At 33.0% G+C, this 16,089-nt stretch overlaps 2 protein-coding genes, 1 non-coding gene and 1 pseudogene across 3 annotated transcripts; 3 read left to right on the plus strand and 1 right to left on the minus strand.

The window, feature by feature from the left end:
* Window positions 1-3,113: 3,113 nt before the first annotated feature.
* Window positions 3,114-4,225, plus strand: LOC146910228 (small ribosomal subunit protein eS1 pseudogene; annotated as a pseudogene).
* A 1,143-nt stretch (window positions 4,226-5,368) lies between these two features.
* LOC146910229 (uncharacterized) lies at window positions 5,369-9,087 on the plus strand. Its single transcript, XM_085722760.1, has 7 exons — window positions 5,369-5,545; window positions 5,650-5,727; window positions 5,830-5,962; window positions 6,063-6,163; window positions 6,983-7,154; window positions 7,234-7,383; window positions 8,846-9,087. Exons 2-7 carry the CDS (start codon window positions 5,666-5,668, stop codon window positions 8,888-8,890), a joined length of 663 nt encoding a protein of 220 aa, XP_085578886.1. The 5' UTR covers window positions 5,369-5,545; window positions 5,650-5,665; the 3' UTR covers window positions 8,891-9,087.
* Window positions 9,088-11,428: 2,341 nt separating this feature from the next.
* On the plus strand, window positions 11,429-11,519 carry LOC146910230 (small nucleolar RNA snoR1). Its single transcript, XR_015020998.1, has one exon. It is a non-coding gene; the product is annotated as a small nucleolar RNA snoR1 (small nucleolar RNA).
* A 606-nt stretch (window positions 11,520-12,125) lies between these two features.
* Window positions 12,126-14,266, minus strand: LOC146910231 (H/ACA ribonucleoprotein complex subunit 3-like protein). Its single transcript, XM_085722761.1, has 4 exons — window positions 14,143-14,266; window positions 13,965-14,046; window positions 13,791-13,833; window positions 12,126-12,431 (listed from the first exon to the last, which is right to left on the minus strand). Exons 2-4 carry the CDS (start codon window positions 14,016-14,018, stop codon window positions 12,334-12,336), a joined length of 195 nt encoding a protein of 64 aa, XP_085578887.1. The 5' UTR covers window positions 14,019-14,046; window positions 14,143-14,266; the 3' UTR covers window positions 12,126-12,333.
* Window positions 14,267-16,089: the final 1,823 nt, after the last annotated feature.

Below are 16,089 nucleotides of genomic sequence, written 5' to 3' on the forward strand. Positions count from 1 at the left end.
CTATGTAAATTAAATTATGCATAAAGGCTTCCTTACTCGTTTGTAGTATTGCTTTTTTTTTTTTGTGGTGGTCGGGGTTTAAACCCCGAATCTTGCATATATTATTCATTGTTCTTACCAACTGAGTTAAGTTTACGATGACTGTTTTGTAGTATTGATTATACAATGCAAAACAATTCTTCAAAGAACTAAATTCCATGTCAAAGAGTCATTCAAATTTCCGACCAATTCCTATTTGTTTTTTAAAAAAAAGTTAGTACAAAAATTAAATTACTTTAATTGAACAGGAGAACAATAATAATTCAATATTTACATTTTTTTTCTTACCGTTATAAATAATGAGAAATTCTTTCTTAGTCACAAACACAAGAAAAAAGTATTTAGGCGTGTGAAGCCCCGATACTTCAAAATGGATGACGTACCGTATCTCCTGCGTATCCTGCACCGATACCTGCCCGATACTTCCCGATACGTATCCGGAGAGTATCCAAATATTAAATTTTATTTTTTTAAAAAATAATTATCCGATACTTCCCGATACATCCCGATACGCACGGATACTTGTGTTTTTTTATATTATTTTGATTTCTGTTTTTTTTAAAATAAGAATAAAAACATTATATTACTATAATATATATACATTTCATTTATCTTTCTTTGGTGTCAGTACGACCCACACCACACAAACAATTGCATCTTCCCCTTTCTAAAAAATTAGGGTTTCAACTTTTTCTTCCAAAGTGGTCGCCGTCCACTTTGGCCACCGTTGAACTGCTCGGCCATTTTCTTGTCAAGGAAAGAAGATGGATATAAGAAAGGACAATCAAGAATGTGGGACATTAGTAGAGATGCGCATGAACCGTTTGATGATGTTGGAATTAAGTTAGCAGAGTTGTCTTTGGATGAACCGGATTTGGAAGCTGATTTGTATCTTGATGATGGGAATGGAGGAGAGGAGATGTAAAAGTTAGTTACATGTTAGTGTTAACTCTTAGCAATGATGTGTTCTTTTTTGGATATAGTGCTTCTTTTTTGGATCGATATAGTATAGCACTAACAATGTTCCTTTTGGATATAGTGTAGCATTGATGTATAGCACTGATGGTGCTCTTTTTTGTATATATTGCGTATGTAATTGATTAATGACCACACTCTTAATCGTCAATATTATTTATATTTATGTTAATGTGCTACGAGTCTGGTTTCTTGTGTTTGTTAATATATTTGCATATTAAAAAAATGGTTATAATTATATTGTACATTTAACTATATAATTTTTTTTATTAACGTATCTCAGCCGTATCGTATCTTGATTTTTGAAATTTTTCCGTATCGGCGTATCGGTGCAGTATCATATCCGTATCATATCTCGTATCTGGGCTTCACAGGCGCACACACATAATTGAACAAAATTAAAGAAAAAATAAATGAATGATATGACTAGATTTTTTCATTTATTTTTCTCTACTTGTGTGAGTGTGTCCAAACCTTTTTTATTTGTATCAGGCGCACACACATAATTGAACAAAATTAAAGAAAAAATAAATGAATGATATGACTAGATTTTTTCATTTATTTTTCTCTACTTGTGTGAGTGTGTCCAAACCTTTTTTATTTGTATTTGTGTTCAAACAAGTCTTCCTCTATAAGGTGAATCGTGATAAGAGAGTCACGCACGTGCTCACCGCATGAGCAACTTAAGCACATTGGCGGCATACCTTAGCAAAGGGTCATTAGTCACGTGCCTTTATCCGAAAAAGAGCCCAATATACATCATGCTTTGACTAAGTCTAGATAGGCGCAGAGTAGTGGGAGATCCCATGATCCTTAATTTATCAGTGAGCGAGGTTATTAAAAAACAAGGTTATAGTGTTAAAAATAATACATATAATTTTTTATGCTTATAGTTAATTAACAGCTAGTTTAGACAAATTTAAACCTTTTTGATATTTTCTTAAACTGGAAAGAAACTATGCTAATGGAATTTTCTGATTAGAATGATGTATACATTTATTTATGTGTGAAAACTATTTGTAAGCTTCTTCATGGAATATTTAGAAGACTTAAGATTCAATCTTAATTGCCATCAAATTGCTAGGGTGTTTAATTTCTACATGCACGAAGGAACCATCAAGTATTATATGATGTGAATAATATACTGGCCACTAACTAGTAAGACTTCATCATAGGCTCATAAAACCCTCGCATGTTTTCTTTTATAATTTTCTTCGTTTTGATATCTCTTAGTTGCAACTGAAAATGATGCTTAGTTCAAGGGAGAAAAGAGGACTTTGATTCTTGTGCCTTTGGACAATGTTTTATGAGCTTTCTTTGGAGAATATATATATCCAGAACCTAGTCAAGTCGTGCTTTTTCCACTTTTGAGGGTGATTAAATCAAAGAGCAGAAGGAGTATTTCAACAGTAATTTCCACTTGAATATGCAATTAATTAATTGATTCCTTTGCAGCATACTATGTAGCATTTGCTTAGAGTATTGTAGGGCCAAAAATTCTAATCTGTGTAGCTCAAGGCTTTGATTTGTTTCTGTTGAAACTGATCTAGTAGTGTAAGAGTTGGTTTTGGTGGCATTTTTGTATCCTCTGCCAAGCCCAGTACTGCATTTCCCACTTGCACTTTATCCTCCAACCCTGATGGTATAAGGAAACATAATTTATGTTTCCATGAGCCAGGTCTAGCAATCAGAAATTCTGCTGGAATATCAACCTGAACATCTGCTTGCTAATGTTGTCAAACATTGAAAGTACTTAAAAATATTTGGAAAAATTTGACAAATTAAATTCAACTACTAGGATATCAACCGAATATAAAAGTTCTAGAACCCCTGCGCACTAGTGTAGTGTCTATTTTGAATACATATATACTTGTATTGCGTCTGTTTGAGTGTCTTTACAGGCTAAAAGGCAAGAATTATACACCTCAAAGGGTAGGAGTTAAAGGAATTGATACGTTCTGTGAATGTCACAATCTTGATAAGTTCTTTGATGCGCCAGATAAATGTCACCGACATAACCGCTGGCTTAGTTGTCCTCTCCAACATCCAAGAGTCAGAAACAAAACAAAAAATCAGCTTGATGTTCTTAAATCGCCCAAGTGACGAAAGACACAAAGGTTCACCATATGAATCAGTGTAGTATTTCACTATGATATAAGTGTGATCAATTTTAACTTTCTGTCGTTAATTCATTCGTGAAATATGTATGTGTAAATTATCGGTACATAAATTGTTGAAGTCGGATGGCCATTGTTGCTATACTCTGAGCCGTCACTAGCACTCTCACTCTTATATCTGCAAACAGTGAAACCATGGCCGTTGGTAAGAACAAGCGGATCTCTAACGGGAAGAAAGGTGGCAAGAAGAAAGCTGCTGATCCATTTGCCAAGAAGGATTGGTATGATATTAAGGCTCCTTCAGTTTTCCAGGTGAAGAATGTCGGCAAGACCCTCTCAGGGTACTAAGATTGATTCAGAAGGACTCGAGCATAGAGTGTTTGAGATTTCATTGGCTGATCTTCAAGGAGATGAAGAACATGCATTCAGGAAGATTAGGTTGAGAGCTGAAGATGCACAAGGGAAAAATCTTTTGACAAATTTCTGGGGGACGAATTTCACAACTGACAAACTGAGGTCATTGGTGCATAAGTGGCAATCACTTATTGAAGCTCATGCGGATGTGAAGACTACTGATAATTACACATTGAGGATGTTTTGCATTGGATTTACCAAGAGGAGAGCTAACCAGATGAAGAGGACTTGTTATGCACAATCTAGTCAGATTAGACAGATCCGTAGGAAGATGGTTGAGATCATGATCAACCAAGCATCATCCTGTGATTTGAAGGAATTGGTCCGCATATTCATTCCAGAGATGATTGGGAAAGAGATCGAGAAAGCTACGTCTAGTTGCAGAATGTGTTCATCCGAAAAGTGAAGATCCTTAAAGCTCCCAAGTTTGATCTTGGAAAATTGATGGAGCTTCATGGATATTACTCGGAGGATGTTGGCACGAAGGTAGAGAGGCCTGCTGATGAAATGGTGACAGAGGAACCTACTGAAATTGTTGGAGCTTGATTTGGCGATGATGTTCTTAGTTTGATTTAGGTTTCCTGTTACTTATGTTTATTAGTAGTCACATTAAGTTTAAACTTGAGTCCCAGAGTTTTATGTAAGCCGAGTGCAGCTGTTTTGTTTTGACATTGAGAAAATGCTAATCTTGAAAATGCTAATCTTAAAACTACATAGTATGATTAACGAAGACGTCGACAATATCTCACCGACTTCTATTTAATAGTAGAGATGTCTCATATGCGACGAAAGTTTCCTAACAATCAATCATGAGAATGATATTAAGTTCTACTTGAATATTCAGATTTCTTGTTGATTTAATTCATTACCTCTCTATTAGTCATCACCTTGTAGTGTAGAAAGGAAAAAAAAAAATCAGTAACTAATGAGTTTGGGGTCTCAAATAAGCATCTATTTTACTTGCGTGTCCCCCATATTTTTAATATTAAAAAAATAAAATATAATGATATAGAGTTATTGATATATAATTAAAAAAATTTGTTTAAAAAATTTGTGTGCGGTGTTGGTTGGAGGTATTAAGTGTTATTAGATACTACTGTTAAGAGATTAAAAATGTGTGATGTGTATACGTGAAATCCATTTAGACACTCATAAAAATAAATTTCTCCATTATGGACACTCTAAATCGTATGATAGAGGAATAAAAAAACAGCACTTTAAGGATAAATCCAAATGTTATTAATAACTTCTCTCATAAAAATGATTAGTTGTGTTGATTTCAATGGTAAAATTAGTGGCATTTACTGGAATACCCTTATTAAATGTAGTTAGTGGAGTAGTTAAGTTGAATGAAATTCAATAAATAAGGATATAATAGTGGAAAACATAATAAATGCTGCATTAGTATTGTAAAGTGACAATTATTTTGAGAAAAATAAAAAATGCTAAAGAGACAATTATTGTGAGACGGAGGGAGTAACATGTAAACAAATTATGTTTCAAACAAAATGTAAACAGATTAAATTGGTGTAGTCATGGTTGGTTTATTTTAAGGTCGGATCAGGTTCAATCGAGGTCGGCTATAATAATTAAGTGTTCAGTTCGATTGTAACTTGGTTTCATTTAAGTAGTGTTAACTCTTTTTTCATCGGTCTCTCACACCTTTACTTTTTTATTAATTTAAATCAAAGGGTTTTCATATTTTAGAAATGAGTTTCACTTAAAATGATATTCCCTCCGTCCTTATATGTAAGCACTCTTTTATTAAAGGCGGGAAGAAGGGAGTATAACATACATTAATTTCATCAAATAAAAAAAAAAAAAAAAAGTTACAGAGTGTTAAAAAGAGAATGTCTTTTAACATTCATGGTTCGGTTCTATGTATGACCCGACCCGTTACTCTTGGCTCTCTTTGTTTTGATTTTACCCTAAATTGTATCGTTGTCAGCGGCGACGGTTCTTTCTGAAGAGGAGTCGAGGAAAAATCTTTGGGAGAATAGGTATGGTTCTAGTTAACTTGTTTTATTTGAAATTGCCCTGTTTGATAATAATCGGGTTTGAATCTTCATCGTCACTGTTCCTTTTCCAATGATATTATATGCAGATAGAAACCACCACACATGTCGGTGCTTTTGAACATGATCCCCTGGCCTTACAACAAGCGATACAAGGTTTCCACTTGGTAATCATTTTCACATATACTCCCTCCCTCCCTCCCTCTATGACCATTGTTGATATTTTTTTCTAACTTCTTCTAATCAATGTGATTGATTATTCATTTCAGCAAGGCTTTACTTGAAAAGATAATTGATGATGCTCAATCACTAATTGAAACAAAGAAAAATAATATCTATGCCTGTCGAGAAAACATTTCTAAGCGACTCTTGACTCCGCTGGAGCATGTTGCTCATACTATGGTATGGTATATCTATCTACTCACTCACTCTATTGTTGCATCTTTTCATTGAACTGAATGTGACATGCTTCTTCATATCTTCTTTTTCTATATGCATGCAGGTATTAAATATTTTCGACGAGAATAATATGATTATGCTTCTGCAACATATCATATGCTTTTGTGAAGCAGTTGCTCGACATCTTTTCGTTGAATCCCCAAGGTATTTTACAAGAGTCAAGACCCAATTTGATCCGACCTAACTTATTTGTAAAAATGTCAGAGACTGCCTCTAATGTTTATGTACCAAAACCACCACCCTGCTAGCCCATTTGTGCCCACATATTTCTTGGGTTTCCTTGAAACTTCAACAAAACACCACTCTCTTCCTAACTTGTAGATAAAGTTTCATCATCTTTATTGTTATTGTCTCCTTTTTAACTCATTGTATTTTGTCTCAACTGCCAATGTATCTCAGTTTTCATAGGTCTCTAGAAGTTTAGATTCCGTTTGCACAGAGTGAACATTAAGAGTTTTAGAGAAGATTGAGATACATTGACAGTTGGGACAAAAGAGACAATGAATTGAAAGAGGTAATGACAAAGAATAAGAGGAAGTCTTACTCTTTTAAGTTGGCATCAGGGTAATGTTCTGTGTTGAGAAGATGCCCTAGGAAATATGTGGGCATAAGCGGGGAAGTGAATTTCATTTAATATAACACAGCCTTCAAAATAAACAACTTTATTGGGATATAGTATAATTATAACAATATATTGAGACCTTTTCTCCCTCGTTTACTTTATGTAAAATATTCTCCATTTTCATGCATACAGATATTCCTTTAACATAGTATTATTTACCAACTCCCCAGATTAGTCAAAATCATGTTAAGTGAAATTTTATTGTTGTTCTGCCTCTGGTAATAAAGTTGTTATAGTTTTAAGTGAATGCTATGATCAAGACTCCACTATGGTTTTAACAAAAGTACATAAAGCAAGCCATTTTACAACCGTTTTGTATCTGAAGTATCAATTTTGTTTAGAGAAGTTCCCCTCGATTTGAAGGAAGCTATAGCTAGTTTATGCCATGTTGGAGCAAGGTATAGTGAACTTCCAGATTTGAAGAAGCTTTTGTCGCAATTTTCAAGAAAATACGGGAAAGAATTCATAGCTAATGTGACCAAGGTCAAAGCAGACTGTGGTGTTAAGGAGAAGGTTATGTGAATGTTTTAATGCTCTTTATTTATGCTTTTGCTTTATGTGGTTAAAACATCTTATACAGTTGCAATTGCAGATACTAGAGTTGTTATTAGTTCCGAAACCACCTGTTGAGGAACGAAACAAACTTCTGAAAGATATCGCTGAACAGTTCCATGTAGAATGGGATCCAGAAACAGGGAAGACATGGGAGCTTCAACTAATGAAATACTACTCAATGTCACATGTAAGTACTGATATAAATAATCTTTATGTATCTCCTCTCTTAAATTAATTCATTTTTCTTGCAATTTTAGGTCAATTATATTTCTAAGTGCATGTAAGTTTGATTTATATCTCCCATTGCATCTGTATTTGTATGTTTATGCCTTCTCTCCCATTTTTAGGTTAATTGCTTTTAGAAGTTTTTAATTTTCTAACACTGTGTTCAGATTGATGGTATGTGATGGTAGCGATAAGTAATTAGATTCGATTTTTGGATTTGCAAAAACGAATGCAATGGATGGAACATAATCGAACTCAGTCCATCTCATACCATAAATTTTTCTTTCCCCCCAATTGATTAATCCTTTTCGGTGGAAAGAAACCTTGTTACAAATTAACGCATACACACTATTATTATAATATATTTAGGGAATATAGCACTCCCGAGTTATTCTTGACACACACACACACACACACAGAGTTGTATTTTTTTTTTTTTGTAGAGTAGATGAGAGGTGAGTGTAATTGATAAGAAGTTAGGTAGATGTCTTTTACAAAATACAAGATGTGCATGTCTCACTTTGACATTCCCATGGAGGTGAGGTGATTGCAATTTCTCTGAGCTCTTTTATTGGGTGGTTGAATTGTTGAAGGAGATAAATTTTTAGTAATAATATGTTTTACTTAATATTAATAATAGTGTTCTTTAGATAAGGGTAAAAAATGGAATAGAAAAGTTATAACTTGTTTTATTCTATCCATTTTCCAAACAATGGAAAGAAAACATTAATCTGTAACATTATAAAATACCCAAAGAATGGAATGGAATGGAAACTCTTCTACCATTCCACACTCCATTCCATTTCTTTCCATGTTTAAAGGTAAATATTTTGGTTGTTCGAGGACTAACTCCTGCTGTGAGGGCTTAATTCTCAAATTACTATGCACAATCGAGAATTTGCATCTATTATTTGTTTGCTCTTCGTGATAGTTTGAATTGGATAGGTCAGCACAGCCTTTTGTTATATTATCCCCTAATAATGGTGTGAATTTTTTAATCAAACATGTCTTTCATTAATTTGGAAAAAGAATTCTGGCGTGAGATGCAGCCTAATATTTGGCTTGTCGTTAAATGCTTGACATTTGACCATATACTATTAAAATATGGATTCTCTGCAAGCAATTCACATTATTGTTTCCTCATTCATTAATAAAGTTTCAAATGAAAAAGTGTTGGATTTCAAGAACGATCAATAGGAAATACATGATTGCTTGACACAAAATGAAAAGAAAAACTAGGACTGGAATTAAAGGATTACTAGATCAATTTAACTTCTTCTTTTTTTTTTGGGCAATCTTAGATCAATTATATATTTTTTTGAGGTTGGTCAATTAGATTTGTAAGTGAATATATGCTTGATTTATATCTTCCATTGTATTTTTATTAGTATTGGTTACGCCTTCCCCGTGTACTGCCTTTGTAGGTTAACATGGAAACTGCGCCGGACATGATGTCACCTTATATTTAAAAGCTGTAATTTTCCAAGAATTTGGATTCTTATTCCTTTGTTTTTTTTACAGAGAATTTGGATTCTTAACATTTGATGTTTAAAACTTGTAATTTCCTTAGAATTTGGCTTGTGAGATGCGTGACATTTGACTATATTATTGAATTGTGTATGTCTATGATTTGCTGCACTTATTATTATTGATTTTTCCCCTCCTACGTTTATACTTTTTAAGTATTTATACTTTATTAGTATTGATTTAAAAGAAAAGCTGTGATTTTTACCCATATCAACTTTTCTTCTTTAGTGTCAGCTGTGTTTCTATCAATTACATTAGGGAAATGTTAAATGCTAACATCTCGTTAAAGCACAAATTAATAAACTATATGTAGAAATATATTTTTGGAGTCTGCTTTTAATTCTTTAAAAAAAAATTCCCAACATATATAGGTGTATGTTAAGCATTCCCCATTATAACAATATTAAGAAAAACTATTGATGTTCTATTTTTAGGTACGTGTTGGCACAAATTAATGAATTTGTTATTGATGTTCTATTGATGTTCTATTGGTGGAGTATATGCTGATGTGCTACGTCCAAAGCTGGAAATCGAAAGTTTCATTCACTAGTGTTCATAATCTTCTTTCTTCTTTCCATTAGATGAAAATCAAAATCTTCATTCACTAGTGTTCATCCAAAGCTTCATTCACGAGTGTCCTACTTCAGCTCATAAACATTTCGAAAGCTTACCGCCTTGAGATGAACGCAAAATCCGTCAGATCTGGAACAAAATCATTGTTTTCAGTCAAAGAATATAGTGTTTGAGATTTGTTGGACTTGATCTCTGTCTTAGATTAATTTATCTGGTCCATGAACTATTTCACCAACTCATAATATTTGCTTTTCAAATTCTTTTAGGTATTTAATTAAACATGCAATGCCTTTATGTGACTTTTTGGACTTCATCTCTCTTAGATTGATTTCATAGATCCTTTAACTATTTCACTGATTGATTTTAAATTTTTTTAAAATTTCGAACTTGTTCTCTCTCAATTAAATGACCAACAATTTGTATCTTTGCTGCAGAAAAAATAGAAAGTGTGAGCTAAATTCCTGCAGATTTATAATACTTTTTTTGTAACATTTATCCGATGTTGAAGATGATGAAGACGACCCTCCCTCTCTTGTATCTAACGATGAAGAACACCGCCGCAAACCAGTCAAAAAATAATTTATTTTTTTTTTCTTTTCAGTTATATCGTTTTCAGATCCAGCGTTTGTTTTTCATAAACAGTAACAAACTCCCGTTTGTAAATATTTGTTAAAAATCAATTTCTAGTGCATAATATGATGAGTTAGAAGACACGCAGAGGTAGACGAGAGGTAGAAGACAGTGAGCAGAAAAATATAGTATAGACAGCCTATAGTAATATCAGTGTTCCCTTTCAATTTAGTGGTTAAAAATAACCTTCCCATGGTGGGAAAGGATTCCCCTTTCCCATGTGAAATGCCACCTACAAAATTGATATGAAATCAATACATTCTAAATGTTTTGACATGAAGATTCAAAGGTAGTACTAATCAATATCGATAATAGGATATCATTCTTATTCGGTTTTTTCGTTTTGACAAAATGTTGGCGTCACTTCTCTAATGAGATAAAAAAAATGTTGGCGTACCATCTCTAATGAGATAAATATTTTGAATTAGTTTTTGAAGATACATTACGTAGCCATTAAAAATAAGTTATATAAGCTCTAGTAGTATTTGGCGGATATGACGGTGGTGGAAGGATAGTGGTGCCAGAGACCAAGTAGTAAAAGATGATGTAATGAAAATATATTGCTCTTTGAGTTTGTGATGTGTTTCTTTTTTTTTAGGCATTGTGTACTGAAAATTATAATAGTATTTGTATTTGTATGTAGTTTATTTTTATCAATAGACGATCTTTTTTGGAGAGGATATCAATACAATAGACGACCTTGAATCGTAGAAACACTAAACAAATTGTTAGTCAATCCAACCGTAACATTATAACTAAGTAAACTTTGGCATTGTGTTTCTCTTGACCATGTTGAGATGAACAAGCATCAAACTTTCACATTCTAAAAGTCAACCGAAAAGATAATATCATCCTCAATGGTCAAATCATTTTTTTCTAGTTCGTTTCATATGTCAGCCTTAAAGCAAACTGATCAAGGTCTAATTTAATTGTAGGGACTGTTATGTTCAAGCAGAAGAAATGTCTTTCAAATCGATTTAAGTTGTGAATGAAATTTCTAATGTTTTTGTGTTTGAAATTTGCAGAGGTTTATAAGCTCTTTAAAGCAAGCTATAAGCTAAGCTCTTTTAGAAGCTCTATCAGCTACTTCTTATAAGCAAGCTATAAGCTGATCCGAAATTTGTTCTGAGCTTGAAAGCAAATATTATTATCACATCATCTTATGAATCCTAGAATTTCCCAGATGTAGCGACAGCCACTTTCTGGCTTGATCACCGGATTATGCTCTTAAATTCCTCAAGTTTTTGTTCATCTTATTGAATTTTTGTCTAAATGAGGGTGAGGATGAAGAGTGATATTTATATTCTGACACCTCTTGTATGAGATGAATCAGAAGATTCATCTATCAGCACATCAAGCAACTGAGTCCTATAATTAAAAAATAAATGGGAAAAACTACCCGTCTTTAATTTATTTTTCTCTTTGTGGATGAGATTAATAATTATGAAGCAATTAGATTGCTGCAGCATATAGAAGTCTTAAAAAAAGTGACAATGTTTGCATTTAAAATTAATGCTGCCTTTTGATTGATAAGCTGGAGAATACACATATACTGGTTACCGTTTATCAACAATTTCCAGTCTTATAGTTGAATTTTACTTTGAAATCACCCAGGGAATACAACCCAAGGGGTCCGGTGATGGAAAGATACTTGCACCTCGTAAATAAAACCGCCAAAAGATTCCAGATAGTAAGGTTTGAACACATAACACGTGAAAAGAATCTTAAGGCCAACAAATTCACGGAAATTGGTAAAAACAATGACACAAAAGTCAGAACACATTTCAACATGTGAGTTTTATCCCTACTCGTTTTGTGTTCATGCTCTACGCCTTCTCCCTGACTTTTCAACGTATGCAACTGTTTGTATCCATAGCAATTTTGATATGATTTTGAAAGCTTGCAAAAGCATTACTTATATTGCGAGCAACAATAGAATTTAAGTGAATTCTAAGAAACTATTGATAACATTAATTAACTGCAAACATCAATATAAAATCATCCATTCATCAGTGAAGTTCAACATTTGCCACTTAGGTCTAACATTTGGGAAAGATTTTCACGGAATGGGTTCAAAACATAAAAGCATAAACGACTCAACTACTTCACACAAGCTATTGACCACAAAAGACTGCTAAGCACCTAAGGAGAATCACTATAATAGCTAAAGCTTGAATATAGCTCAATACTTTGGAGCTGGATGCTGGGTCGGTAACAGTCCAAATCGCTTCTTCAGTTTAACTCTCTGCTCTGAAAATTTGTCATCAGGTGAAAACCGGGCTGCAGTTTCGGAAAACAAAAGAAAAAGTCATTAATCATTTGTAAAAGTTTTCAAAACAAAAAAGGGCAGTATTAATTAGTGGTGATGATTTCACCAATGCAGAATCAAAAGAGTGCAAAAATAAACATTCATAATCAATATATAAAGTTATCCCTTACTTCACAATTCAAAACATTTGCATCACACCTTGGTCTCATTTTTTAATAGCAAAGAAAGAGAGAGAGGATAAACTAAGCAACCAAATTCCAAATCAAGTCATTTTTCTTTATTGATCAACAACAAAAGAATTAGATGAGGGTCTAGAGAAGCCCCAATACGGAAAATGCATCAGATATAAACCTAAGTTAAATTGTTTTAGCGGTAGACATGATTTGTGAGAGAACAATGTTACTTATTCTGCCTAATGTTGTAACCAAAATCACTGTGTGGGGGAAAAGGTCTTTGAAGCATGGACACATGAGTTTTGGTCAGTAATGTACACTCTGATACATAAGTATTGGATGCCTTTTTAAAAAAAATAATAATTATATAAACTACAATAAGTCGTTGATTGGCCATCAACACACGTCAATCTCCAAGGCAAAGTAAGCAAATTGATGGGTAGTGATAGAAACTTTGGATTTGCAATCGGAATTTGGATTTGCAATAGGAAACAAGGGATGGTAGGTATATAGAAAGAAGAGAAGAAAAGAAATGTAAACAAGTGATTGCTAATGTAAAAATATGATAACTAAAGAGATACGTTAAACACGGAGAGGCATTAAGTGCATCTTTGCAATGAGAATTAAGAGTGGCGGCACATTTGAGAATTGAGAGTGGATCATGAAAAAGAATAGGTCCTAAATTTTGACATGACACATAGACTTGTTTCTTGTTCTCAAATGTGCCGCCACTCCCAATTCTAATTGCAAAACCACGCCTCTCCATGTTTGAAGTCTCTCTGTCTTCTTGTTTTTTCTATTTTAACATTCACTTAAAATTGGATGCGTGTCCAAATCCAATTGCAGTAAATACAAAATCCAATTGCCTCCCCATTTTAACATAGACTTTTTATCTCACTTTCTTTTATACCTCTCCTATAACCAATTGCAAATCCAAATCCAACGTTTCTAGGTGACCTATCAGTTTCAACATTTTACTTCGAAAATTGGATGTGTGTCATTGGCGAATCATAAAACATATTGTAAATTGTCTACTATTTAATTATTTAAAAAATGTATGCAATACTTTGACAACAAATATCAACTATTGATCAGAGTGTCTTGAGAGTACAATACGAAACTGAAACTCATATATCCATTGTTTCAAAGATGAAAGCACAAAATGGCAGTAAAAATATGGTGATTTTAGCAAAATACCTGGATGAGCAGATTGAGTAGCTAACCCAAGCGGTGACTCTTTCTGCAAAATATAATCACAACCAAAAAAACGTATCAATTTTTTTAAAAAACGAAACAAGTGAAAATTATAATGAAATAAAAATAAAAATATTACAATCCTTTGATCCAAGGTTTGAAAGAGATGAATTTTACCTTAGTGGTGTAGACCTTGTCACCGTTGTCGTTGATGTAAAACTGAAGATACATGGTTACACTGAAACAACCAACCTTGTCACTGTAGAAAAAAGTTTAAGAAATTGTAAACAAAAGGTGTTGCAAGAGAAAGAAAATCTGAAATCAGAGTTTGTGACAACGATGTTGAAGCATATACCTTGTTGAGAAACAGAAGAAAGAAAACCTAAGATGGAGGCGAAGAACCAGCGATGAAGGAAGGAAAAGGGTTTAAGGTTGTTTACATGGGTCTATGGGCTTTTCTTTTATGTTACGGGCCTTCACTGGGTATGTTTTTTTTTTTTATACAGGCCTGCCTGTTTCTTGAAAATTCTACTTGGTACCCCCAATTATTTCTCATCTTAAATCAAATTCCAGGCTTTTATGCTTCTTAACGCGTAAGTATTTTGTTTGATTCTAAAAAGAGATCAAAAGCATCTTGAGATTATTTAAAGTTAATGTTCCTACTACATTGATACTTTTTTATGTTTTTTAAACTTCAAATTGAACCTTTTTGTCTCTGACTGTTTACAATGCTACCCTTTCATTTAAAAAAATCAACCACTCTCGACAATATCCACACTATTTCTTTACCTTTCTTCCATAGTCATTGACAGGCTTTTGGTTAGAAGAATTTTATTATATTAACAAAACCACCCATATTTGTCGATACTTCTGCCATAAATTTTGGTTTTTAGAGATAATTTGTTTTCTTCATGGCCAAATCTACATGGCCACTTCGATTTTACAAAATCAAAATACAATTGAAGTTTTTGTTTTTCGTGTGGATAGCTCGGAGTTGATCAAATTGTTAGAGTATAGAATTTTTGACTAAAAATGACATTTTGTTAAAACTTAATTGATATCATATCAAGAAAAGAGTTAAAATTTTATCAGGATCTATGTTAAAATATGATTGTTTATCATTTTGCTTAATTTTAACTCATTTTTGAAAGGAATTTTAACTCATTTGAAGTATATTTGACCGCATGTGTATTAAGTTTTTTTTATGATATTACATATGTTAACACTTGCGTATTACACTTGTCAAAAAAAAAAAAAAAAACACTTGCGTATTACATTTTTTTTTTTTGAGGGACTTGCGTATCATATATTATATGTTAACACTTGCGTATTACATTTTGCATAATATTATGTGCTGTATGGTGCTCTATTTTGTTATATAATGTTCTATTTTTCTATAGTATGTTCATAAAGTGTATAATGCTCTATTTTGTTATCTCAAAAAAAAAAAAAAAAAGTGTATATGTTGCAAAATCTTGTCTCTCTCGTGTGGATTATATAAACCAAAAAAATATTTTATTATGTTCGGTTAAGAGAATCTAAAATCTATCAATATATTGATGTTCGGACCGAGTAAAAACTTGTGGATTAAGAGTTTGGCGCAATTCAGATTGTGTAATCCAAATAAGTCAAATACAAGATTTTTCCACAGTCCACAATGCACAATAACTTATATATAAATAGTATATGGTCAAATGTCAAGCATCTGATGACAAGCCAATATTGGGTTGTATCTCACGCCAAAATTCTTAATTCGCGGATTTCATATGCATCAAAAAATAAAATAAAATCTCTGTTTTTCATCATCAATCCTAGCGTTGGATTAATCCAATGGTTCAAGTATTTGTTGCAGGCATTGCAGCAGACAACTTCGATGTTGATGATCCATACAATAATATTCAATCGGCACAAACTCCACACAGGGCCGGCCCTGTGCAAGTGCATCAAGGCCCTTGGCACAGGGCCTAAAACTTAGAGGGGCCTTAAAATCTGGAAAAAAACGAAGAAAAAAAAACTTGTACCTACGGCCAAAATGCGTCACTAAATGTCCTTTTTCCGTACGTAAAAGGTCTGAAAGGCAGCAATTTTGTTGTCAATTATGCATTATCCATAGGTAAATGCCTATTTCTCTGTGGGTAAAAGTCTTTAGATTTTTTTCAATTATTTTTAAATGAAAAATTGTCAAGATTATAACGGGGCCTCCGAATTGTCGGGGACGGCCCTGACTCCACACAGTAAAGTATTTATAGTCTATATTAATTATATTGAGAGCGGGGCATATTCATTATAATTCTAACATATC

The sequence above is a fragment of the Medicago sativa genome, chromosome 7 (assembly GCF_051527215.1).
Source record: "Medicago sativa cultivar Bolivia chromosome 7, Bolivia_mono, whole genome shotgun sequence".
In the NCBI taxonomy this organism is placed as follows: domain Eukaryota; kingdom Viridiplantae; phylum Streptophyta; class Magnoliopsida; order Fabales; family Fabaceae; genus Medicago; species Medicago sativa.

Excerpts from the sequence above, each read along its gene's own strand:
- LOC146910229 (XM_085722760.1), top strand. The coding sequence starts at position 5,666 with ATGTCGGTGCTTTTGAACATGATCCCCTGGCCTTACAACAAGCGATAC. Across the intron at positions 5,963-6,062 it reads AGCATGTTGCTCATACTATG|GTATTAAATATTTTCGACGA; the intron begins GTATGGTATATC and ends ATATGCATGCAG. Across the intron at positions 7,384-8,845 it reads AATACTACTCAATGTCACAT|GTTAACATGGAAACTGCGCC; the intron begins GTAAGTACTGAT and ends CTGCCTTTGTAG.
- LOC146910231 (XM_085722761.1), bottom strand. The coding sequence starts at position 14,018 with ATGTATCTTCAGTTTTACATCAACGACAACGGTGACAAGGTCTACACC. Across the intron at positions 13,834-13,964 it reads ACAAGGTCTACACCACTAAG|AAAGAGTCACCGCTTGGGTT; the intron begins GTAAAATTCATC and ends TATATTTTGCAG. Across the intron at positions 12,432-13,790 it reads TACTCAATCTGCTCATCCAG|CCCGGTTTTCACCTGATGAC; the intron begins GTATTTTGCTAA and ends CCGAAACTGCAG.